The 26,978-nt window shown below is 46.2% G+C and overlaps 1 protein-coding gene across 1 annotated transcript; it reads right to left on the bottom strand.

Annotated features, from left to right (window-relative positions):
- Window positions 1–7,573: 7,573 nt before the first annotated feature.
- LOC124692829 (importin beta-like SAD2) lies at window positions 7,574–25,691 on the bottom strand. Its single transcript, XM_047226268.1, has 22 exons — window positions 25,427–25,691; window positions 24,821–24,956; window positions 24,658–24,745; window positions 23,412–23,564; window positions 23,079–23,241; window positions 22,808–22,992; window positions 22,560–22,733; window positions 21,574–21,719; window positions 20,235–20,358; window positions 19,981–20,161; window positions 19,307–19,466; window positions 19,176–19,217; window positions 18,980–19,098; window positions 18,701–18,899; window positions 17,134–17,265; window positions 11,201–11,304; window positions 10,939–11,118; window positions 9,558–9,697; window positions 9,332–9,471; window positions 8,970–9,133; window positions 8,348–8,471; window positions 7,574–8,270 (listed from the first exon to the last, which is right to left on the bottom strand). The coding sequence occupies exons 1-22, from the start codon at window positions 25,514–25,516 to the stop codon at window positions 8,119–8,121; spliced, it is 3,096 nt and encodes a 1,031-aa protein (XP_047082224.1). The 5' UTR covers window positions 25,517–25,691; the 3' UTR covers window positions 7,574–8,118.
- Between the last annotated feature and the right edge of the window lie 1,287 nt (window positions 25,692–26,978).

Raw genomic sequence — 26,978 nt, 5'->3', positions numbered from 1 at the left:
CGTGATTGGCGTGGTGAATGGATCTAGCGAGTCATCACCCTCGGTGCATGCCATGAAGATGGCGTTGTGGCGTGCAGGTATGCTGGGTGGGAACTCGACAGATTTCAGCTCGGACTCATAGTCAAAGATCGAGAGGATGGAGTTGTCCTCGAAGTCGCCCTAGTTGAAGACCGGGATGATCGACTCGATGATTGAGGTCAGGGTGATGGATCCGACAACTTAGGGGAAGTGTACGAATCGGCGTTCCTGAGGAGGTGGTGTCATCCTAAGTGTAGTCATCCCCCAAGATCGGGAGAGTGGTGGTGTAGACCTGGACGCTAGCGACGAAGTCACGTGGTGGGCTAAGGAAAATGGTGGCGTCTCATGCCGACTCAATCATATTGGTGGCTCTTGTGAAGCTAACGAACAGGTTGATGGTTCCGATTAGCACCATCACGGTGTGGGTGGCTCGCGCCGAAGGTGGACAATAGCTACTCGGCTGGATGTGGAAGAATCTACCGGTGGCGATCATCCGGCTGATCACGATTGGTCGGACGATTGACGAGTAGGGTCTCGCTGTAGATATGTGGCTTGACCATGGTGGATGCCACCGTCGTGGGTGTGACCACGGCATATGCTCCAAGGTGCGGCACTTGAGAGGTATGGAGCAAGGGAGATGTAGCCATCTAGGGATCGAGATTGCACACATACTAGGGATCGCCCAGGTTCAACCCCTCCGGAGAGTAAAAGTCCTACTTCCTCCTTGTATGTATTGATTGGAGTGTTACAATGGGGTGCTGCAAGTCGGGTATAGCAACTCGCAGGGTATAATGAAGGTGAAAATCGTCCCTCTAGGGTTCCACGACGAGGGTTTATATGAGCACCCCCTGTTAGGGTTTACAATAGTTGAGGCGAGCCTGTTAGCGACACGCGTGCCTAATGGGCCACATAGCTACTGTCATGGGTTGCCTTCAGGCCCGATCGCTATAATTGGTCCCAGATCTAGTCGACCCTGGTGAGTCGAATGAGGCCCTTTGCCCTATCGGCCTAGGAAAGCCCCTCTGGTTATCGACCTCGTGGGCTATATCCCCATCAACGGACAAATACGCCAGCGCCGGACCTGTCTGACTGAAATTCCTGACCGATTCTGCCGACTCCGTCCAACTTGGCAAAGCCACCTTCGACATACATCAGAGGGCGGCTCCTCCCATATATCTAGTGGAGATCCCACCTTCGATAGAAGGTGAAGGGCGGCGCATCCCAACTCTTCAGAAGCGAGGCCACCTTCGACGGAAGTCGGAGGACGGCGCCTCTCAAGTTGCGGCCTCCCTCGTCTTCGTCGTGGCCGACTTCGCCTCCGTTGCAGCATATTTATTATGAAAAACAGAGGAGCAACACCACCACCACCCCTACCACCAAGAGTGTTCTTCGAGCACCAATTGGTTCAATCATGAGAAATTAGAAGGCTGCGACAGCATAAACAGATTGTGTGCCACGCTACTATTGTAGATCTGAGAGATTACTTCAAGTTTACACATAAAGCAAAAGCTTGAGGAAAAGACCGCTCGGGTCGTCCCCCTCCTAGGCGACCTGGGGCGGAAAACCCTAGCCGCCGCCATCGTCCTCCCCTCCCCCTCCCGCCCACCTCGTCGTCCTCGGAGGTCGTCGCCGGCGAAGCCGGGCGTGGCCGGTGATGGGGGCGGCGGGGCTCCTCGTGTGATCCCTCCGTGCGGCGGATGGAGGCTAGCCTCCGCACGGGGGGATGGCCTCGGCCCGTGGAGGGTGGTGGCGGCGCGGCCCCTCGCCGGGTGGCCGGTGATGGTGGCGGCGGCGTGGCCATGATCTGGGGGCGCGGCTCTCCTCTTCCTCGCCGCGGCCTTCGGGCGAGCGGTGATGGGGGCGGCGGAGCAAACCCGGAACCTGGCGGCGCAATCCTCTCCTTCCTTCCTAGCATCGGCATCGCCGGACCAGCGGTGATGGAGACGGATCTCGCACTGCTCCTCCTTAAGGTTTGGGACCACGGCACCAAGGGCGGCGGCCCTGGATGGCGGTGACGCCGTCGACCTGGTGGCAGGTGGCGGGCGTCTGGTGCCACTGACCGTGGCACCGCGGTGGTGGTCTTCTCTCTCGCCGGAGGAGATCGGCTAGTTGTGTGGCTAGCCGTGGTGGATCTCGCAATCCGTCGCCTAGCCCCCGATGGCGAGGCGCAGCTGCCGGTGAAAGCCGTCCGGACTTCGATCATGGGCGATGATGGCGGCGTGCTCCGTCGTTACCTTGTTGAAGGCATTGTCTCTGCAGCCTGCGTTTCTTCGCCTGGGCTGCTCCGGGGGAAATCCTAGACCCGGGTCTCCGGGATCGGACGATGGCGGCGCGCAACGCCGTTCTCCCTGTTGGGGGCATCGTTTTTTGGAGCAGAAAACGGATGGCGGTGGTGCTGAGGTGGAGCGGTGTGCTTTCGTTGTGTCGGCGTCGTCGAGTTGCCGCGGCATGGTGCAGCGGTGTCTCGGGATGGATGCGGTGTGATGGACTCGCGCAGGATGGTGGATTCGTCTGGCGCCGTGGTGGCATCGATGGCAGGCCTGGCATGGTCGATGCGATGATCTCTCTTGAAGATGGAGTCGAGGAAGACGGAGGTAGCAAATTCTATGGCTTAGGCGTTGGCGTATGCTGGGAGTCTGCTTGACTGGATGTGCTTCTCATCTGCTATTGGGCGGCCTGAGAAGGCATTTGGTTTTTGGTTGATGTGAGTTGGTGAATTGTCACCCCCTTCATCCCTCTGTAGGTTTAGCGAGGTGGATTCAAGTTTGATCTTTTGTATTGCTCTTGTAAGGTGTTGTGAATAATCTAATAAAAAGTCGTGTGCGAAGCTGGGGTGATATTTCCCCCATTTCGAAAAAAAAACCAAGTCTTAGACTATCATCAACGGCCAGCTTCCCAAACGTTGTTTATCCACAGGATTTCAGCGTTGTGGTTCACGGCATCTCCAATGGGCCGAACGCATTTCGCCCAAATAATCCGCGTGCGTCCGTTTGCGTCGGCGCGCGGACGTCATACGGGCCGGGACGACCATTTGCGTCGGGGGTATCCCAAAGGTGCGGACACTTCAGCACAAACACCGTCAAGGTCGTTAATAGAGGTTTAACGTCCCGTCGAGGCCTGCCGTCGGCAATTACCGGTTCCCGCGCGATCATGGTGGTTCCCGCGCGTGCCCAACAGATTCGTGCGTTTCGCCGGCGTTTCGCGCACGCGGGAAACGACCTACGCGCGAACGTCGTTTCCCGCCCCGTTGTGGCTATACATGGTGGAGACCAGAGGGGGTGATGGGCACACCTCAACCTAAACCCTAGCATCCATCCATGACCGAGCACAACCTTAAGTAGGATCAAGTTGCTCAGATGTGCCGCCAAGTCCACCCGGAGGAGGAGGAGCAGCTAGCCGTCGACGCCTTTCAGGCCGAGCCGCTGGACCGGGAGGCGGCGGAGGTGGAGACGGAGGTTGCGGAGGCGGCAGGGCGCGCGCTAGAGCGTCAGCGGCTGTTGGGGGGCAGGGCGGAAACCGCCGACGCAAAGGCGGAACTCCAGGCCGAGCTCGCCGAGACCAGGGTGGAGCTCGTCGAGGCACGGGCGGAGATGGCAGCGTCTAGCGCTGCCCTTGCGGCGGCTCCTCCGTTGATGGAGGCCCCACCCGTGGAGGTCGTCATCCACGACATTGCCGACGATGACGAGGACGTACCCAGCCGCTTCGAGTGCGTCGGCGACCAGACCGCTCTGCTCGCATCGTTCGAGAGCCTACCTGGGGATGCCTAGCACTGTCAGGCTTGGGCAGCGGAGGATGAAGCTCACCGCTATGCGATCGACATGGATCGGGCGTACATGTGCTCCGGCCTGGATTCGGTCGCGCGGAGGGGACCGGATCCCACGCCAGTTCGAGCAGGAGAACCTGAAGCTGGCGGATGCCATCGCCGCCAGGGACGAAGCCGTGGCGGTGGCGGCTAGGGATAGGGCACACTACCACGCGCACATGGCAGCGGCGAAGGTGGCGGCAGCGGAGGAGCGGCGGAGGCGGAGGCGAAGAGAGTCCACTGGGACTCCTCTCTGGCCAAGTCCCTCGAACGACGCAGGCGGCAGGACGAGATGTTCGATCGCCGACGTGTGCGGCCCAAGGAGTGCGTCAAGCGCTCGCGCTTCGACGACGGCGCCGGCTCCTCCGGCGGCCAGCAGTAGGATGCGCGACTACGAGTAAGCCCGGCCGTGGTAGGCCGCGCGACGGCAAGTAGGTACGGCCGTTGTAGTTTTAGGTTAACTCGACTAAGCATCTCTATAAAAATCGTCCTTTTGGCCAATCAATAGTAATGAAGAATATTTTGCTTACCTAACCACTGTCTAGCGGGACCGGATGCAATCAACATGATCACTTTGCGCGATCGCGCAGCGTCCGCGGAGACGGAAACGTGCCGTATATTTGAATCGCCGTTTGCTGCAAAGATGACTTAATTTCTTCGGCATTAGTAGTCCTTGGGGACTACTTCCAACGATGGCTAAGACAAATCACTGGGCAACTCGGCAATGACGAAGGCACCGCAAAGTCGCGTTCTATAATACAAGCGCGGTTCAACTCACGCTGACGGCCACGCCAACCATAATGGACGATGAACACGAAGTTCCATACCCATGAATCGAGCTCGCGCCAAAGCAATACAAGAAAAGATGAACTCACTCCTCTCCATGTTCGACACTCTCTTGAACGGTACGCAACTTGACTCTAATGTGCTATGTATTATTAGGTACAATCCTCAAGATCGATGGGTGCAACCATGGAGAAGAAACAAGGACAAGAGATAGAAGCGTCCCTCAAATGTCGAAGACTCGAACGCCTACAACTCACAGATGGAGACGCTGAAGTCATAGACCCACCATGAAAAATGCCTTCCGTTCAGCTGACATATTTCAGATTTCAGCCGGAATTCCAAGCAAATTTTAAGTTAGTCAGAATGAATCCGGAATTCCCAGTCTTTTTTAGGGAAGAAAGTTCACTTCTCAGCCTTGAATTATTTGGAAAGTTCATATTTCATCCTAAAAATTGTTTTTAGTTTTAAACGGCCTTAAACTCCCAAAATTGTCCACTTTCATACTTTTTCAGTTGAGTTGAGGAAATCGCTAACGTGGAAAGAAGAAACAGTCAACCAACAAAATTGGTTTTGAACCAGATCAAACACTACCTAGCTAAGATGTGGAACCCAACATATTAATGCAAAAAATTGAAACTCAATTCTCTTGAAGTGTTGTGGCATGAGAGCATCTCCAGCCGTTGGGTCTCCTCAGGCTGAAATCCGGCGCTATTTAGCGACGGATGGATGTAAAGTTTGGCCTGGGGAGACCCATTTTCCCAGCGGCGAGTTCAGGATGAATTAATTTTTTTAACAAATAACGGCGAATTCAGACAAAACAAGACGGAATTCGTTTAAACATAGGCGAAATTTAAAGATATTTAACATATATTAGGCGAGTTCGTACATATATAGGCCAGATCTGTAATATATTTGAAATCGGTCACAGGGAAACAAAAACTAGATTTAATAACGGCCTTCTACATGCCGAAATGGCGGTAGAAGGCCGTGTAGTTGCCGCCGCCGTCGTCGTCGCTCGAGTTGCCGGCGTCCTCGGCCGGCGGCGCCTCGTACCAACGGCTTGATCCAGCACCAGGGTCGCCGCGTGGCGGCGTCGGCCGGTAGAGCTCGTCGTCGCTGCTCTCCTCGAGCTTGATGAGCGGCACGGGCACGGGCGCGACGGTCGGTGCGGTGGTCGGTGCGGCTGCGCGGACGGCGCGTTGCCGCGCGGCAGCCAAGTCCAGCAGTCGCCTCTGCTGCTCCGCCTCCTGCCGCTCCCAGCCCCGCCTGGACCAGTCAAGCGCGGCGTCCATGGGGAGCGCGTTGTCGGCGGGGACGAGGTCGTTGAGCGGCCTGGCAATCGCCTCCGCCACCGCAGCGTCCACGGCACGCCTGGCCTCCTCCTCGGCGATCTGGGACGCGGCAGCGGCTGCTGCAGCCTCCTTCTTCGAGGTCTTCCTCTTGCGGCCGCGCGAGGGAGACGACGGCTGGTCACGGATGACGAGGGTGCCGCTGTTGCGCCCTCTGGTCAGCGGTAGAGAGGCTGGCTCCTTCTTGACGACGGTCGGCGTCGCAGGTGGAGGAACCCATCCGCCATACCTCGACGCCGACCTCGACCCAGACAACGACGAGGACGGTGCCATCCTTCGCGGCGTCCAGGAGCTACCGTGCCGGTGCGACACGGTAGGCGCCACCGGCGGCGGCATCCCCAGAACAGGGGAATTTCCACCCTCGATGTGCGCGAGCACGTTCTCGAGGGTGCGGCCAGGCCCGCTCCACCATCGGCGGCGGCCGGCGGCGTAGTTTCGCGCGGGAGGAGGGGAGGGCCGTCGTAGGCGGCGAGTTCGCGCTCGTACCTCTCCCGGAATAATTGCGTCCTTGCCTCGTAGTTGTCGGGGAAGAACCTCTCCAGTGACGAGCACCGCGTCGATCTCCGCCTCGAGGGCAGCGTGACCGATCGGCGGCGGCTGGATCGGGACACCGCCCGCGCTCAGTCGCCAGCCTCCGGGCGCGCGGAAGTCGGGCGGCACGGGGTAGCCCGCCGCGTGCAGGAGCCTCCCCTCCCATTGGTGGAGAGAGCGGCGGCCGAAGCCGTTGTTCGCCGCGTTGTCGTTCGCCATTGATCGCTAGCTCGCTCGATGAGATTGGGGAAGAGAGGAGGTGAATAGGGAGACGGCGTGGTGAATGCGGCCAGACGCGGTAGTTCCGCGATAAATAGAGGACGACGGCATTAACTCGCCGCGTGGAAGTTACTCGTCTGAGGAAGACTGACCGGCGACAGGCTTTTACAGCGCGCGGAAGACGATGCGATGAGGACGACGATCGGCCTTTCTCGCCGACAAGTCGGGGCCACCAGCCACACGGGAAGTTTTCTCGGTGTTTCCCGCGCTTTCGTTTCGTCCGGACTCCCCGAGCGCTCCCGGGGGGCGGGGATGACCTAGACTCCCCGGATGGATGAAAGCCCAAATTCGAACGAAAACGAGGATCCGGGACCGCTACCGGACCGTTCGTCCATCCGGATGAAAAAAAAAAGACGTCCTAGGGGAGACGGAGATGCTCTGAAGGAACACTATTGCCCTGAGTTTTTCACCGCCCGTGCTAGATATTTGCCTAGCTCAACCAGAGTAAGAACTAAAAGTGAATGATTTTGAGAGTTTAAGGATTAAGCTAAAAGTAACCATTCACTAGAGTTCAAGGACCAAAAGTGAACTTTATCCTTTTTACCTGACTCGATTGTAGAGAGCTCCCGAATCAATGGGACTCAACTTGGACGAGTTCAGAGAATTCTGACTTCCTAGGACCCTTCAAACTTCATCAAGGCCGCCTAGTACCCTGAGTGGACCAATGACTCAAGCTAGTTCAATATTATTTGTGGCAACTAACTGCTCATGGCTCTGGCACGATATTTGGCCCAATGAATATAATTTTGCAATATAATTGGATGTGAAATGAAGATTAATGTTTGCCTTTCAAAGTTATCTGTGCCAATGAGAAATTGTTTGCTCTTTTATTTTTTAGATAAATAAACAGACAAAAATGAGTTACATCACCAATTCGAAGAAAACAAAAATTATGACTCGGCCCACCATTGGAACCTTACAGTAATTCTTAGACATCCAGCCAGACCATGTACAAACTGTCCTTAAAACTAATGACCCAGAGAGGTCTCCCAACAAATGCTCATATAAGCCAAGGGGGAAAAAAGTAGTGGCCCAAGAAGCATGTGTCCTCAGTAGAAGGAACTTAGTTTCACTGCGTGCACAACGGAGACACCCATAATGGGCCACCAAGAGAAGACTTCGGTGACAGATTGCCCAAGCCTCATCACCAGCTTCGCCCCTCGCAACAGCAAAAAATGATGCGAGCCCAATACTGGCTTGCATCAAAGCGACATGATTAAGGCTCCAAAACTCATTACCTGTGACCTCCAACTCACAGGATACTGACCCGCCGCTTCTACACAATCACAGAATGGCAATGCTACACTCTCAAAAAGAATGGCAATGCTAAACGCAAACCACAATCATGACTCATCACTGTGCATTTCCCTTCTCCACTTTCTCTTTCTCGATCTCAACTCTTCTTTCTTCAGCATGTTGAGCTATGCCATTAGCAAGCGCCTGGTATCCGAAATCAAGAGTTTGCATGAGGTTCTGGAACCTGGATGGATCAGATGCTTGCAAACCTGTTGCAACGTGAGGAAATTCAGCCGACATTTCTAGGTACAAAAAGGAGCACTTTACAGCAAGATGTCAACTCTACCTTTGACACTGTCAACAAATAAAATGAACGGATCCACCTCATCAATAGGCGATTGCAGCTCCTCGTCATCACTGAAATCATCATCTGACTCATCATCCTCGTCAGCTGCCTGTAAACCTTTTGCCTGCATCATCAGCAAGATTTGAAAATCTTAGAATTTGATCAGACAATATATCAAGAAAATATTACGATCTGACACTTGTTTGTAAACCAAATCTGAAAAGGAAAAGGAATATTCACATAAATGATACTAAGAAATTAAAGAATGATTTTGAGAGCCCAGTCAATCATGGCATTGAAAACCACATGACCAGGGTGGTAACTCAGTTCAACAATTGAGCTGACCAACTTGCGTAAGTTGGTCATGTAGACTGTGGGAGAGCCTTTCCAGCATATCCCACATCTCGAGTCCCCACAGTATTTTCGTTAAAAGGGAGTGCAAACGATCCACTGCCAGTTTAGCATATATAAGCAGATGGTTTGACTAGACGAAAGTCATGCACAAAGCTTGACACCCAGTCAATGGTTCCAGCTTTTTCACATCTAATTGCCAGTCTGGTCAAGTATTTTTAACTATACATGCCAAGCGGGCATTTTAGTAATCAAAGATTGTGCAGCAGACCTCGGTAGCTAGTTTCTGAAGATGAAGACTGTTTATATCATCACCATCTTCATCATCAAGACCCATCTCCTTATCAGATTCAACTTCTTCATCGTCATTGTCATCTTCATCAGCATCAAAGCCATCCATATCGTCACCAGCGTCATCATTTTGCTTCTTTGATTCTGCTTATGAAAAAATATCAAAAATCACAAAAATAATCCAGGGAAGTTGAAAACTACACATATTATGTGTAAGCCCATTACAACCTAGAAGGACGTCCTCCAAATATCTACGACAGTCAATTCTGAAGTACTCAAGAACAATATCCCAAGGCAATCACCCAGATAAACAAGATGCACTAAAACAGATGCTAACTCCACCTGCAACTTGATCCTTGTAAGCAGCAAGCAGCTCAAGTGTTGCCTTGAAAATGCGATCTAGAACTTCTGCTGGAATATGATCTACTGGAAGGCCGATAAGTGAAGTCAGCCCAAGGCAGCAAACCTTCTTATCATGCTCCCTGCAAATACACGAATACAACAGTATCAGTTTACCCAAGAGCAGCAAGTAAGAAATAATACCTTAAAAATTAGGGGGAAATCATACCTTCTGAAATTTGCTCGAATACCACTCTTTTTTACTTCTTTTAACATACCAAACCAAAGATTAAATATTTCTGTTGCAACTCCAAGTTTATGTAAAATTGCAAGTGCCAATGAAGGGTTATAGTAGAGCGCATTAGCAATCTGCAAGTAGCACATGAAGGTTCTTAGGCACACGTGTGACACAAATAGAGCACATAAGGTTCAGCCCTAGGTGAGTAAAATCCTATCTTGCATGAAAGCGGCGATTTTGAACCCAGGCAATATGTAGCTCGTGTTTCCAAAGAAAATCAAATACAGCATTTGTAAGAAAAAAATTCTACGGATATATATAGATGTGTTCTACATATCCGCAAAAGATCTTTAAAGAGCATGTATGTGTACATGCATTTTCTCGGAATTTTTTGAGGTCTCAAAATGATACTATTTAATGTTGGACGTATAGAGCTACCTGTAGCCCTAGTTCCAAATTAATTTTTCAGAACATAAATGCAAAAATAAATGATATCTCAGGACAGAACACAAAAAACAGAGTAAGGTCCCTAGCCTATGATGAATATTGGTAAGGAGATGATATACATATTGGAACTTTCATTACTAATAGAACAGCAACAAGAATTACATTGGTTGCTGTGATACATAGATGTGAAGTGACTCACAAGTATGTCTACAGAAAAAATTGTGTCCCTCGTGTTTTTTTCTTCAAAAATAAGTTTAGCTGAGTACGGCAATGGTTGCTCATTAAAGTTAAAGGTTTGTCGTAAGTCAGAATATTTTAAGTTTGACCAAGTTTGCACAAAAATATATCAACTACAACACCAATTTAGTTTTATGAGATTCATCATACAATATATTCCGTACTATATAGATTTGATGTTGTACGGAATATATTGTACTATGACTTTGATTATAGTTGACCAAACTTAACCTCAATTGTTTTGGAACGGAGGGAGGATTACTGAACCATGATACGGACAAATCTTTAAGAAATCACACGACAGTCCAGCAGTCCAGTCACACCTTAAAAATTCTAAGAAGACAACAATGCTAAGGAACCGGTTGGCATTGCCAATAACACTTAACCCAACTGCTATACAAAAACAAGTTGTACAGTTACAGTTAAGGTTAAGAAAACCAACTTAATAACATTGCTAATAATAAATGACAGCAATAATCAATTCAGAAGGTCCAATAATAAATAATGACAACTTTAAGGCATTGATAAGTTAAGTCAAGGCTTTGACCAGCAATAAACTACTTACAATTGTGAATTTGTATCACATGACTAAACTAACTGAGTAATTGCTGGTCAAAGCCTTGTCTTAACCAATCAAAATGTTCCGTACATCTTGCAACAGGGGGAACGTGTTCACAAAGCACCTTACCACTTGTAAGAGGAGACATTTCAAATATGGTTTCTCTGCTCGACGCAACCGATCAATTGTGAGCCTGAGGTAAGGCTCAACCCATATATCTACATGGCCTTTGCAGTTCTGAAAAAGCACTTCTATCAGCTTGGGAGCAGGCTCAATATCAGAATCTTCCATGTTTGGCTCCATCATAATCTACAAGTATTGACAATCATAATTAAAAGATAGTACCAATGCACCTGCATATTCACTTCACAGTCAGCTTTTAGCCACTCACAGATGATAGTGCATTCCACAAGCTTTGCTGGTAATCAGGGTCTTTGCATGCAAGAAAGTGAACACTGCCTCGTGAAATGTAGTTGTCCAATGGAACAAGAATATCTGTTGGCAAAGATCAAAAACAATGAGTCTACTGAAGTGCTGCAAAGAATTTCTCCTGCACGTAAAATGAACTGGTTTTTTAAGGTTTTGATTTGCAGATTGTGGAACCTTTAAACAACTTGAAAGTATACAAGAAATATACTGAACGGTGGAACATACTTTTGGCTCAGAAAAGTGGAAATAAACTTCAACCAAGACTTTTTACATATTATTGGGAATCAGTATGAAAGCACATGCAAGGGCCCACCTTAACAGACCATACTGATGCAATGTGAATTTTCAACCCTAGTATATAGGGTATGAACAAATAACATTGGTAGGAAAGATGTAACTAAGTGTGGAAGTGCAAAAGAATGTTGCAATCATAGATCTGTGGTTTTCCTCAATAAAACTTGAAAGTTGGCTGGAGAGAGCGCAATTAATGCAGTTGCTAAGTCGGTCGATGTGATGCTAAAATGTGGGCCATGGGCCAACAACTCGGCGAGACGATAGGACAGCACAACGCAATTGTTCGTAGTTGCTCAGTAGATGTTTCCCTCCGGTACTTGGGTTAGTAACAAGAGAAGAAAGAAAAGAGCTACTCCCTCCGGCCCAAATAAATTGGCACATCCATATACTATGTCCAGTACAAGTGTACTCCTGAGCTGCGCTCATTAATCTGGGCCGGAGGGAGTACAAAACAACAGAGCAAAACATAAATGGTACAAACAGATAGGTCTTGCACACCAAGATTTTGGGGCCACTGAAACCAAGGGTGAGTTTGGTTGCTCGCATGGGTTTTTCCCCTTTTTCGGGCTTTTGGCCTGCCAGATCCTGCTTGAGTGGAACTAAGCCTGGACCTGTTTCTGCATTTCATTTGATTGCCCACTAGTGTTTTGGTGCAGTTTCGGCCCGTTTGTTTGACCGTGTAAGTGGTTTAATTTGGTGCTAGAGGGAAACTAAGGTGATTGGCTATGCGCAAATCTCTGTTCTGGTTACCTGCTTCAAATGTGCAAATAAGGTGATCAGGGGTTCACACGAACACCCCTGATCAAAAACAACTATCAAGATGCCCCTGGGGTTGAAGCCCTAATCAAAAGCCTCCACATTAGTTCATAAGTCCCTCCGTCCTATAAAGGATGTCTTGGATTTGTCTAAATTTGGATGTATCTATATACTAAATATTTTCCAGATACATCCAAATTTAGACAAAGTTAAGACATCTTGTATGGGATGGAGGGAATGCTACATATAGACGAAGACAGATAAACATCGGAATGGTCAGGGCAGGTGTACATCCTGGCGGTAGAGTTGTCTTGTAGATCTTCATCTTCAGGACGAAGGATTGACTCTTGAACACCACCATGTCGTTGTACTGGAGATCGTACTTGTGGACGATCCCTGGCCAGTTCCTCCCCAGCACCATCTGGCCACCGTGATAGGTGACCTGCACCCACTCGGCGCAGCTGCATTAGCAACGGCGAGGAATGAGGGCTCCCGGGATGTGCCCGTGCTTGGGCTGACAGCCATGGGTCTGCGATGGCAAAGCCGCTGCATGTACCCTGCCCAGCACCACTGGCTTCAGCGCCTTCATTCAATGATTCAAGGCTAGCTGGTCCTGGTACCTAGGTGGACGATGCCAGCCCCTCCCCACCGTATCAAGACATTAAGTTGATCATACCAATGCACAACTAGATCATGCCAGCGCAATGTACAAGTAGATCATGCCAGCGCAATGTACAAGTAGAGCATGCCAGCGCAATGTACAAGTAGAGCATGCCAGTGAACAAATACAGTACAAGTACTAGAACAAAAAAAATGCAATGCACAAGTAGAGCATGCCAGCGCAATGTACAAGTAGAGCATGCCAATGCAGTACTAGAACAAATGCAGCACAAGATTAATGCACAGATAGTGCATTGTAAAATTTGGGGATTTCACAAGTACAACTACTATAGAACATGCACAGATCATGCACAATTAGTGCATTTCCCAATTTGTGCAGTGCACAAATCGGACATGCATAGAGTTGCAATGCCAAATCCACAATGTCCAGATGAACTCGAATCTAGACGAATCTACATCAAATCTACATGCACCTGCACCAAACTAGTAATGTGAACTCCGGCTGAGATGCAAAATCAACCGCTGATAACCGCCCTAAAAAAACTACCTGCCAAATTGTGCCCGTTGTCGGTCGCCAGCTTGTCAAGTTGGTTGGCTGCCCAAAGTTATTGCACCAACTTCTAGCGGACGGAGAGGGGCCGCCGCGACAGAGGTGGAGGAACGCCGGGGATGGAGGTCAACGCCAAAAGGGGCAACCAAGTGGGGGTTTCAGCGGTGAGGGGAGTGGAGTGAGGAGTTAAGGGGAAACGTCCCGTCTCCCCCACTTCACACGCATGGTTATTCTCACGCGTGTAGAGGAGCGGCACGTTGCGCCCGCTGGAGCCTAGCCTTCCAGAAACACCCGAATCAGGCGTGCCTCACAGGCCAACTTTTGGGCTGCTTTAATACTTGTGCGACGCAGATATTCCATGCAACCCAACTAACTAAACTGCCGATTTCCGCCCGCTAGATGCGAGAAACGGGCATGCGAGCAACCAAACTGGCCCCAAGTATCAATCCATCACTAAGCTAACTAAGTCTGGTTTGGTCAGTGGTCAGACCATGACTCACCTTGTTGAAGTTTAGGAACCTAAATATGCGGTCAGTTGGTTCAGGGACGCAAGTGACAAACCCAACTAGCCAAGCAAGTAAGAGCCAAATTACATGTACAAAACATCCTCTAGCAAAACAAACTTTAGTTCAGGAACCATGTTCACACATCAAAAAAGGCTAAACCCCAATGTGCCCTTGCCATCAACCATACGAAACAGGGAAAATACTCCATATAATATAAAGGTTCGTTAGCTACTAGAGTACATTTATGAATCTAAGAACAAAAAAAGATAGGGAAAATTTGCTAAGAGACACCGTTATTTTCCGGTCTTTGCCGAAACAAACCGCCCAAATTTGTCTTTGCCCAGTACCACTACAATTTGGTGACACATTTGTAAAAACACATGGTATAGCCCAAAAAAGAAAGTTTGATTTTATTTTCTTACAATGACGATACCGTCCGGTTTTGAACAGTTTTATTGTGTGATTAAAATCTTGGCCTCTAGTAGTCTGTACGTATCTTGAACCTTTTTCTCCCCTGCAAAGCAAAGTTACAAATAGCGCGCTATCTCTTCGCTACAGCATCGCTATATTGGATTCACAACACTCCCGCTAAAGATAAGCACTTTTAGCGCTAAATAGAATCTCTGCTGATAGCTCGCTAAATCACGCTAAAATGCTAAATGGGCTAAAAGTAGCGCTATTTATCCGCTAAGCCCAAATATTTTAACATTTAAATTTAGAAGTTAGATCTACTTATGTAATATGCATTTATGCACTACTTTTATCATTGCAATCATCATGATTTTTTAGTACAAGTTTGTATTATTGAATTTCATGTCATATTTATTGATCATATGAATGTTTGATGCCTACTTTTTCTAGGAGTTTTCTTGTTTTGCAAAAAAACGCTAAATGACTTCGATCTGCTATAGTTTCTCTATAGCTTCCTTAGCGCCTAGAAATTATCACCGCTAAGAAGCACCCGCTATTTTAAACTTTGCTGGGAAGGAATCTAGGCAGTTAGTTTACATATAATTGGGAAAAATCTGGGCAGAAGCTTACCCCTCAGGCACCCAGGCCAGGTCGCCATCCGTGGCCGCCAGCAGATCTTGGTCGACCATGAGGGTGTGGGTGAGTACGGCCGAGGGTGTCGGTGAGAGCAGCCGAGATTGCAAGTGAAGGGCACGGATCCCTCCTGGGAAGCGCGGCACCTTCTGTCCCTGCGGCCAATCGCCAATGTTGCAGACGCAAGGTGGGAATGACGCAGGGAGAGAAAGCTCATTGGGGACAAGGTAGGCGGGCTCACCGTTAGTGAGAAGCGGGATGGCAGCTGGCGACTGGATATGGAGATCAATTCTTGATGGTAGAGATGTTCTAGTCCAGGGATAATCCGACGCATAGGAGACGGGAGCAAGACGAACATATGGACCGACAATTGGCTGCCTCGAGATAACTTAATGAAGCCAATTGTGGCGCTCAAAACTAATCCACCATCAATGGTTAGTGAGTTGATAGATGCAACTTCGGCATATTTTCAGTAAGGTCGGCATATCGCATGTTGGCCAATACAAAATTCAATAGGCAAAATTACTTTGAAGGCAATGCTGGGTCATCGAATTGTGAGGCAGAATCGAAGGGGTGGTCCTCACTTTGGAAAACGTCAGTGCCCTCAAAGATCAGAGTTTTCTTGTGGAGGTTAGCTCAACACTCCCTTCCAACAGCTGACTTGCTAGAACACCGGCATATGTCAGTCTCGAGCAGATGTTCTCGATGTGGTGATGTTGATTCATGGAGGCACTCGTTACTAGAGTGTAATATGGCAAAAAGCGTCTGGGCACTCTCGGATGAACTGACGGTAGAGCACATGATGGCTGTTGGGGAACCGAATGCGAAAAATTGGCTGTTCAACTTGCTTGAGTCATTACCGCATGATCAATTTACTCAGATGACAGTAACTTTGTGGGCTATTTGGACTGCACGGAGGAAGGCAATCCACGAGGATATATTCCAAAGTCCATTATCTACCCATGGATTTATCAACTCCTACTTGGGAGAACTACGATCCCTAGCGCAACCACGACATAACCCCAATACTCAGACTTCAACAGTACGTGCTAAAGCTCAGTGGATCCCGCCTCCCAAAGATATAGCGAAGTTTAATGTGGATGCTTCGGTGTCTAAAACTGAAGACCGCGGAGTCGCAGCTGCGTTTTGCCAAGATGTACACGGGAATTACCTAGGGGCATCAGCTGTTGTTTTTCGGGGTATAACAGATCCGGTGATCTTGGAGGCTCTTGCATGCCGTGAAGCACAAGCTTTGGCAGATGACCTTAATTGTTCAAAGCTTTTTGTTGCATCAGACTGTAAGATGGTTGTCTCAGATATCCAAGAGGGGAGCATGAGGAAGCATGGATCCATTATCTCTGAAATCAAGAACAGGTTGCTTCAGTTCCAGGAGTGTAATTTCTCGTATGAAAGTAGGGTCTCAAATTTTGAAGCCCACAACCTAGCTAGAACTATGCTATCGCATGGAGTAGGCCGCCACATTTGGCTTGGTGTTCCTTCCCTGTAAACATTCTAAATGATCAATAAAGTTCTAGCAGGTTGTCTCAAAAAAAAAAAAAAAAAAAAACTGGCGACTGGCGTAATGGAGGACGGCGACACCTGCTACGACTCATCGTTGATGGATGCGGGTCCTTCGTCGCTATGGTGTACTGGCGTATGGGGAAAAAACTAGTGGTTGTTTTGTTTACTTATCATTAGAGCTAAACCAGTTTGATTCTAGGCACATATGCCAAGGGTGGAGTAATTTCACGATTAAAAGTGGTAAAACTTTCCACTTTCGGTATGTGGTGTCTTTTAGCAAATATACCGCAAAATTATAATGCTACTGGGCAAAGACATGTTTCGACGGTGTGTTTTAGCAAAGACCAGAAAATAACGGTGTCCTGTAGCAAATTTTCACAAAAAAATATTTCTTCAACAAATGTAAACCAATGCATGTAACTTTTTCATGTGGCAAACATATGCAGCAGCTGCGGAAGAACATTTTGGTCACAAAAAGATAATGAGTAAACACAGCAGTGATGCAAAAGCACGTACCGAATGCATCTGAAAATCTAGATGAACAGGTTCTTCTAAACTGTAACAATAACTATTAAATGTATATTTGTACTAGAGGTAACATACTCTCAAAGAAATCTATTGCCCAGTCATTAAGTGCTTCCATCATCAAGGGCCACAAGCTCCACATGTCCAACGAAATCATTGGTGAAAAAAATGTCATATAGGAGACTATTTCCAGAACTTCTTCATAAACATCTGCGAAGAAATAGGGGCTAGTAAGTGTACAAAAAAATGTATCATATGAAATAATTATTCCGAAAAAAATGTCAGCATAAGCACGCATGACCATGTAACTCTGGTGAACACATTATCTTAGTTCAAATGCCTAGACAAGCCAAGTAGCCAAATCTGGGTACAACTAGTTTACTCGTTGCAAATTTACATAAATGTATATCATTCTCAATATAGCTATCATAAAATACATGTGTCCCCTTCCAGAACTGTCAAGATAGTTGCACTCCGATATATGATCTTTTAAGTTTTTGGATAGAAAATTTCACAAGCTGATTACTTATTTCCAGGAAGGCAATGGTGTGGACTGGTTGTTCGACTAACAGTAAACTTCTACAATGGAATATGGCAACAGAGTATGTAGATATGTCACAGATAGTTGCACTCCGATACATGAGCTTTTAAGTTTTTGGATAGAAAATTTCACATGCTGATTACTTATTTCCAGGAAGGCAATGGTGGGCTGGTTGTTTGACTTAACAGTAAACTTTTACAATGGAATATGGCAACAGATGATGTAGCTATTTCCTTCTCATGTGGGGCAAGCACCATAGGAGGACAGGCTGCAAGGGAAAAGAAGCCTCAGGGTACGACAGCCACATCTTTGATGCTAAGCAAGGCAGTGACATCCTGGCCGAAGGTTGAAAATGATTGATGTACTACTCATAGTCTCGTACTAACAAGATGCACCTTCTTTTCCAGAAAAGCTCATCTCCAAAGGGACTTTCGGTTAAACATGCTTGGCCGGAGCAATATAGGGATGTGTGACCTCCTCGGAAGACTCCTAGGGTGAACAGAAGTGAGGACAAAGTGTGCTGGAAGACTTGTGCCGGTCTATGGGGCCAGTCTAGAGATCATAGAGGGGAGCCAGGAGTAACTACCGCCGGCCCAGGAGTGGCTGGGGTATCTTACAGATGTTTTTATTTATCTTGGGGATTTCCTTTTAGTTAATTTTTGCCTTCGTATCAAAATTAGTTATTGGTTTTTTGGAATATGGTTCCAATGCCTGTATAGACAAGGGCTTGGCAATTTATTTTCAGTTCTCTATCCGCCATAGCACCAGCGGCACCGCGGCACCAAGCATAGGCCTCCAACCGAACATAGTTACAGTTCACGTCCACGCTCCAGGGTTCAGGCTAGTTCTCTGTTAATATTGATCAAAAGAACTAATTTAATTGATCCTCAATTACAGTGATTAGTGTCCCTTAAAAAATATATGCACCACAACAATGTTTTGCCACCAAATTTATCCACTAGAAAGTCTAGAAAAGGCATTTTCTGTTTATGCCAGAAACTTTTGCTATTCAATAGGTTGCAGTTGGATATAAAATTATTTACAGGCTACAATGATACTAATGGTAGCATCTGTAGAGACTCCTATCCTCAAATAATACAATACCTTGACCATCCGAAGTCAGCATCCTGCGCATTATAGGCAACAAAGTTGGCTCAATTTGGGTGAAGAGATGTGGGAGACTGCTGACTGACTCCAGAATTGTGCTTATGGCACGCAAACATCCAACAGCCGCCAAAGCACCGGAATCATCAGCTTCATCATCAGCTTCTGAACTAGCCATGCATTTCCAGAAGGCAGAAGCCTATCAAAATAATAAGAACATGTTTTACTAAGGAAATCACACACCGATATAAAGCTAAAACTAAAGAAAGATTGACAGACCAAATTCTGGCACAATCCTAGCGCATATGGCGCCATCTCTTCACCAAATTTATCAACAATGGTTTCAAGTGTGAACACAAGGTCCTCATTCTCAACTTCATTCATCAGTTTGAAAAATTCTGCAAATTATGTGAGGAGCCACAAGACTAAGCTACCATCAGATTGCAAGGTTAAACAAGTTCTAAAAAATGCATACCATCAAGGAGCTGAGGAAGTATAGGTCGTATCTCATTCAGATCTGCATAGGAAAATTTTGGTTAATTGTCTGCAGTAATCCCCCAAGACTAGAAAGGAGGTTTCAGGTACGTAATGAATAAAAAAAATTACCTTTGCATGCTTCAACAAAAGAACGAAGTGCAAACACTGAATCAACCCGGACAGGAAGATCTGGATCACACATTCCAGCAACAATGCAATGCATAGCTCTCCGAAAATTGTCCTGGTCTGAGAAGTTAATATGGGCATACTGCCCAGCAACCCATGCTGCCTATTAGGTAGAATAGGTCAGATTAATGCCACAAAGGACAGACAGAAAAGTGGGTTTAAGCTCCACCAGCACACAAGAACCACCTTAAAGCATCCAGATAGTCCACATGGAGAAAATAGTAAATGCCCAGCTCTTATTTGATGATCCGAGAGAGAGAGAGAGAGAGAGAGAGAGAGAGAGAGAGAGAGAGAGAGAGAGAGAGAGAGCACTTAGCTCAAAACTAGACCTATTTTTTTACTATTATATACCACTGAAACTTATGAATATTGCATATTTAGCATCCACCATGGAAAAGGAAAACTTCAAAATTGTGTATATCATACTCTAAGCTGAATGAGTGAGTTTAATCTTTTGCAGCATGAGTTATTGTCCATGGATAACTCAGCAACTTATATTTCTTCAAAATGGCCCATAACACAACTGAAAAAAACTTAATGTTTAAAAGTACTCGTTCACCACACAGAAATGCACCCACAGTAATAAACAAGCAAAATTAACTTTCAAGGTACACTACCTTTGCACGCAAGTGCCCAACACAGCTACTGAACTCAGGAAAGACATGTTGGACAAGCATATGCTCTAGCTCAGCTTTATATGGATCGGTTTGCCTCAGCTTATCACATAATGTCCCAATAGCAAGAAGTGCCCCATCTTTTTGGCGATATGGCTTGACTTCAGCCGAGGCCTCATAATATCTGTGCTTCAGTGTTACCTCAGTTAGGAATTGTATGCAGTGGACGAAAATGATACATAACAGGCGAAACTTACCTCCTGAATATATCCACGATGAAATAGATAAACTTTTGGAGGTTGCTTTTTCCTCGTTTTCTTACCAATTCACTCACAAAATCCATAGCAGCTGTTCGGGGACTGTACAGATCTTCAATGATATCTACGTACCACAAAAACAATATTATAAATAACAGATGAACAGCCTATTGTCATGTGACTATGAGGCAGGGGTGAAGCTCCCAGTAGGGCAAGGTAAGGGCAGCCGCTCTACCTTGATTTTTGGTGAATACATTTAGATGCACATGTTTTTTTCTGAGAACGGACTATGTATGAGAAAGTTATGCTTGTTTTAGCGAAAATTGCGCAAAAACTAACCTCAAACTGAGAACATGACTAGGTATCAAAACATAGACTATTTTTTTAGGTTGAATGTGTGTAAGATTGCTTGTCTTACAGATATTTATCATGGATCTTACAAGATAGCCTTGAGCTATTCATCATTCATACGCGGAGAATTGGAGACTTAAGAGATTTCTTGTTATTTGAAAGGTACATCAAGTTTCCTCCGGCGACATTATCACCTCATTGAGTTTTGCATTTACCGGTGGCAACAATAACAATTGAAACGGATTTCCAGCTAAAAAATCATCAAGATCAAGTTGCGCATCGAGCGAGGGATATTCAGAAGTCTTGATCAATAGAATTACATGATATTCTCAAAAGAAAAGGGTAACGCTTTGCCATTGAGTTGGCATTATTGATATGTTTGTAGGTTCTACTTATAATAATAAAAAACTATTTTTATTCTTCTTAGTGGTTCTATTATATAGCATTAATGACTTGAGACTATTTTGCTTTTTGCATCATTTTCTAAGAGTTCGCCCTACCTCAGATTATTTCCGTCCTTCACCGCTGATGTAAGGCAGGACCTACAAGCATAGGGGCCAGCCTACAGCGGCAGCAGTAGCCAACACTAACTCCTGAAGGAGGTTAGAGATATATCTATCTTAGGAAGGTACAGCGTGAATTGATCTCTTGGTATTAAGAGTTTCTTGATCCTCAAATTAGTTGGTGCTAAGCCGGCTAGATGAGGTCTGGCCCCCATTCAATAGGCATGCTAGAATTGTCAATCTCCCTCCGTCCCTTCTATTCCCCACCCCAATTGCTGATCTACCCTCATGGCAGGAAGGCTGTGAGGGCCAGACCCCACATTCCTGTTAAACACCCCTACAACCTAATATCCAGTTCAGGGCCCTTAAGTTCCCTGTGACATGACAACTATGCTAGTGAACAGAGAGAAAAAAAAAACAATAAGTCATCTCTAGTAAATAGCAACTCTAGTTGATACATAAATAAAGAGCTTATGTAAGCTTACCGTAGCCTTTTCGAACATATTCATGAGGATCTTCCTCCCATAGTTTCTGGTCATTATCATTGAAGCACATCAGTGGAAAAATTATCTCAAAAAGAATGATGTTGATCTGAGGCTGCATCATCTGATACATACTGTTTTTTGTAATACTGCAAAAAAAATACAGTTTAATAGGACTTTCAATAAAACAATAAATTATTCAAGTCAAGTACCTAAAGATCAAAAGCAGGATATAGACAACAATAGTCAGGCTTGTGCAAACTTTACAGTTATCCAGCAGAATAATGGTGACACATCAATTGCCCTAGAAAACCACAAAACCACAACCAAAATGACCCTCAGAATATCTTCCAAGGCAAGGCATGAACAGACCAGCAAAAGAGGCCATCTCAGCAAAGCTGTACCTACAAGGTTTAGTTCTTTCGACAGTAGCTTTTAAGAGCAAGGCAGAATTTACTCTTCCCGGTTTCCTTGCACAAGAGTTTGCCTTAATTGATAAAATGTGACTCTTGTAACAAGTTCCATTTTACATGTATATGAAAAAAACTTGATCACCTTATGGGAAAAAGCTTTAAATTGTGCGAATTTTTATGCTTTCGACCTTGCATCACTAGCCTCGCCAGCTAAGTAAGCATTCGAGGACACTGTCAGACACATTTTCTTGGCAATGCCAAACAAAGGTCAACAAATGCCTATCTAGTCAAATCAACCAAACGATCTCTGGTCAAAAGCTACATGTTTCATCCAAATTTCAAGCAAATCTAATGCAGTACTTGAGATATACAAAACGAGTAAAAAGTCGAAACAATGAGGAGAATATCACGGGCACTTATGGAGCTGAACTCGCTGCAAAAAATTATTCAGCATTGTCTGCATGCAGACAAACATGTGCAACGATAAGGATCAAGCACAGGAAGCATAGTAAGTGAGACGCTACCGACGCAAACCACTGCTTAACATGGAAATTTCCACATCTCCAAAACACAAACCTGTTGGTGAGGTACTGAAGAATAAGATTGGTAACCCTATCTGGCAAATAATCGCCAGTACGAATTGCATTCAGAAGCTGTAAGTGACAACCCAAAATTTGTCCGGCATAATTCTTTTGAAACATCTGAGCAAATGTTTTACTCTCGGATTTCTGAAGCTTCAGGTCACCAAATCTGTAACCAGTGAACGGAAAGATAAATGAATAAAATGACTGCTAAGATAAAATGGAGCTTAATTGAAAACTGACCGGGTGTACAAACGGTTCAAGATATGGATTGTCCATTTCTTAACTTTCCACCAGCCCCACGATTTCCTGATATCAGGATCTATAGGTTGGCCTTCCACTGGAACTGGCCTTTCTAATAAATTTATAAACAATATCATCCATGCATTGAAGACATTGGGATCGAAGAGTTGCTTTGGAATCTCCAACTGTGAAAAAAATTAACCATGAAAACAGCTACATATGTAAACAAGTACAGTGAACAGTAATTGGTAAGAAACGTTTGATAGCATACATAAATTGAAGACCAAAATATTTTGCATATCAGCTTGATCAGGTCAGCTACTTCAATTGGAGGATTGACGATCTGAACAAGTTTGCTAAATATGCCCAACAAGCGAGGAAATGTTTCTTCTACAATGTGGTATAGTGGTATCCGGTCTTCCTCAGATTTAAACCTTCAACATAACATGAAGATTGGATGCATCAGTGAACAAACGTATATTAAAATTGTGCTATAGTCAAACTAAGGAGTAACAGTTTTATTCCGACTAAGTCTAGCTCACCTGAGAAAATACAAATAAAAATAAATGTAATTACAAAGCAATGTGCATAATTAGTCACTTACTCGTATTTCCTGGTAAGAACCCTTAGCACATATAAAGCTCCAAATATTTGACTTTGTGATTCTAGATTATGTGTAACCCAATGAAGGAGACTTGGCCACTGCTCAGGATAGTCTGCATGTATTATTGTTTTGATACTTTCTCCAAGCTGTGCTCTACAAAATAACCTCAGCATGTCAAGGAAGTGCTTTCATATATAAGAAAACAAGTAGTATTTTGACCACTAGAGTGCACAGAATTCCAATAGTCGAGATCCATTAAGGGAGATGTGCAAGTAGGTAACAGAGTGTCCTAATTCAAGAATGCTTGCACGATACATCTACTACGCAAACCCAATTGCCTTGAGAAACAAAATCAGGCATTACACTGAATTTTCCACATCCTTTTCAATCTATGATGTACGGGAAGGCGCATTAGTTAAACATGTATTATAAGGACATGTTGCATTGGATATGACATCAAAAGCATTTTGTCATAACAGAGAAACATTACTCAAACCAGCAAGTATCATGTAACCTAACTAGATTTTACATACACCGCAGCAATAGGAAACTGATCCTAACTATACCATCATTGTGGACCAGAATTAAATGGATAGCAAATTAATTCCTATAAATACTTGTGGCAACAATTGTCCAGGCAGCTCGCAGAGGGTGCCCATCACCAATTGCTGCCCCCAGAGAGGAAAATCAGGATTCTAAAAAGGCGTTGTAGCTGCCACCGTCAACCTTTGCGTTTAGCCATCAGCCTCGCCGACCACAAAATAGTGGCACCATTGGCAGGGTGGTAAAGATAGAGACAGTGGCAGCTAGGACTGAGAAAGTAGAACAAGACGGGTTTCAAGATATTTCGTTGGAGGGATGCTGGGACATCCCACCATTTCTCTCTTTATGTATTTGCTTGCCCATTTATGTTTCCCTGTTATGCTTTCTAGGGGTCCTGGCAGTGATCAGGTACCTCACATTGACTGCGCACCTTGGCTACCTAGGCCAAAACAACTCTCAAGTTATAGTGATGCAGTTTATGATAATTCACTGTGCATGCCAAAAAGGAACAAAATCAAGGGTTATCATGTTCGTGCAGCAAGAAGACTCGGAAAAGGAAAATAGGATTTCTATGAAACATAGGTAAGAAGTGATAGTAATGTGCTGAAGGTGTCATCACTTGCAAGTTTGCAACCACTAAAACAGCAAAATCCTTTGCATGCAATTACCAAAATAAGAAACGTCAGATGATAGTGTTAAATACCTTAGGAGAGGGGGTACTTGAACAATAAATCCTAGTATGTTCTCACGGACCATGGCCTTGTCACTTACGGAAACTTTTTGGGACTCATCTATCAAACAAATAACAACAGTCATAAGTTCTTAAAAGGCATAAGAAAATCAATGGTCAACTACCAACCTCATACCAGGATCGTTAGGGGACCAGTTTTTGGCGACAAAGTTCTTGAAATGGATGCTTGCAACCTGTCGTACAGCCATATCACAACTTCCATCCACAATGATCTGTAACAATCTAACTAAATGCTGTGGCGTGAACTGGAACTGCATGAATTGCAGAACTATCAGCATGAGTGATCAAAACAAATGAAAAATGGAGACCATGGGGAAGTGCATACAAACTACGAGAAACATTAAAAAAGTATGTGCTGGACTGCTGGTAGCCTGGTACCCATGGCTCCAGCTTGAGTTCTAATTTGTACTGAGAGTAGTAAAATCAAGAGAAACATTTTGGCATCGCACCATGAAGGAATAAACCAAATATTGCTATTTCCATCAATTTCAAAAAGACAGTAGAAGAGTGACAGATATTTCCAATGTTACAGATTGTGCATTTATTTAAAATAATAATACATAAGAGTATCAGAATACTGTGGCACTAACAGGGTACGCGAAAAGGGTCAGCTTTTCAAACGGATGGCAATTCAAGCGCGACTGGCGATAACCGAATTGGAGCTTGGATTTCCCAAGGGACGGTGGTTTTAATGAGGAGTAGGCGGTGTGAAGCCTCTCACCTGGTTGAGGTTCTCCTCCGCGGCCTTGCGCTCCTCGGGGACGTGGCTCAGTGCGGCGCGCAGAACGACGGCGAGGTTGGGCAGATCCATGTCGCCACGGCTGAGGAACAGGCCACTGGCGAGGGGCTGGACCAAATCCCCGCCTGCGCGACAGCACAAGCTAGGGTGGCGATGGTCTCTCCTTTTGGCGCCGCGACCGCCAGGTCTTGGGAATGGGGCAGGGTGGTGGGTGTGTCCGGGGAGGGAGAGAGGCGAGGGATCAAAACGTGCGTGTGGTCTTTAACCCTAGGGTTTGGTCAGGGCCGGCCGGGGAGGGTTTGTTAGGGAGGAGTAAATGACAAAAATAACTAGCACAATTGCGGCGGACGTGTCACGGAACTAACAAATGTATTCATTTTGTCACACTAGTAAAGGTGCGTTACACGTCAAAATTAAGGACAACGATAATGCTTTGTCTGTGTTTTCTTTCATATGGCACGGCCCAACACGCTTCCCCTTCTGATGTAGTCCGACCTTCGGTCTTCGCCACATCATATGCATCGACGCCGACATGTCACGCAAAGGTGAATCTTCTCCTTTATGCGTGCGTACAATTACCTATGTGGAATGGTATGCTACTTCATCCTCCGTCATATGACCATGATAGGAATACATCGCCAAGTACGGAGGAAGCGGAGGATGCCATGGATGCTCGAGGACTCAAGGCCGAGGTCGTGGAAGCATGGAAGAAGCTCCAGGCGCAGCCTACACCGGAGTCGCCGGCCTCGCCAACTCACAACGCAGTCTCCGGCCCATGAAGATCAAGACCGGAGTCTCCGGCCTACATACACGAGAGTCTTCTGACTATGTGAAGCGCTAGCCACAAGTCAATTAGGGCCAAGGCCCATGTACCCCCTTCTATGCCTAAACTACCCCTCCTTAGTGGCTCCCTATATATAGGCTCCCACCTCCCCTTCATTAGGTAAGGAATGAACTTGAGAGAATTAGGCTCATGCCTCCACCATCCCTTTGGGATTAGGGAAACCCCTCCTTAGATTTACCCAAATCTATTGTACAAGGCACTCCTTATATGATTAGTCTCTCACACTCGTGATTCAACCACCGGTCTCTCACTCGTGTGATTCTACCGATCGTATACCGATCTTCCTCTCGGGTTCTACCGTGTGTCTCTCTCTTGAGAGATTCTATCGGGATAGTGGTTCGGGCTATCGGGAGTAAATCGAATTGTATCGGGTTGGTGTGTGTTTACGTGTGTTCATCGTGTTCTTCGCCGTGTTCTTCGTGTTCTTCCTCTCCCCCGCCTTTCCCTCGGTCAATTCGTGAGATCGGGCAACCCACGTGGCCTTAGGCCGCATCATATGGTATCAGAGCAAAGGTTGCCACGAATTTGACCCTCCAATTTCACCAATTTCGCCCAAAAAATTTCCCAAAAATTTTGCCCCAAATTTTGACAACTTTCCGGAGCCCGTTTGACTCCAAATTTTAACAGCATCCCCCAAATACTCTACGTAGCCCATCTCTAATTTTTGACGATTTTTGGAGCCCAACTTTT

Source organism: Lolium rigidum, chromosome 2 (genome assembly GCF_022539505.1).
Source record: "Lolium rigidum isolate FL_2022 chromosome 2, APGP_CSIRO_Lrig_0.1, whole genome shotgun sequence".
Classification (NCBI taxonomy): Eukaryota; Viridiplantae; Streptophyta; class Magnoliopsida; order Poales; family Poaceae; genus Lolium; species Lolium rigidum.
This window is presented reverse-complemented; position numbering and strand designations above follow the sequence as displayed.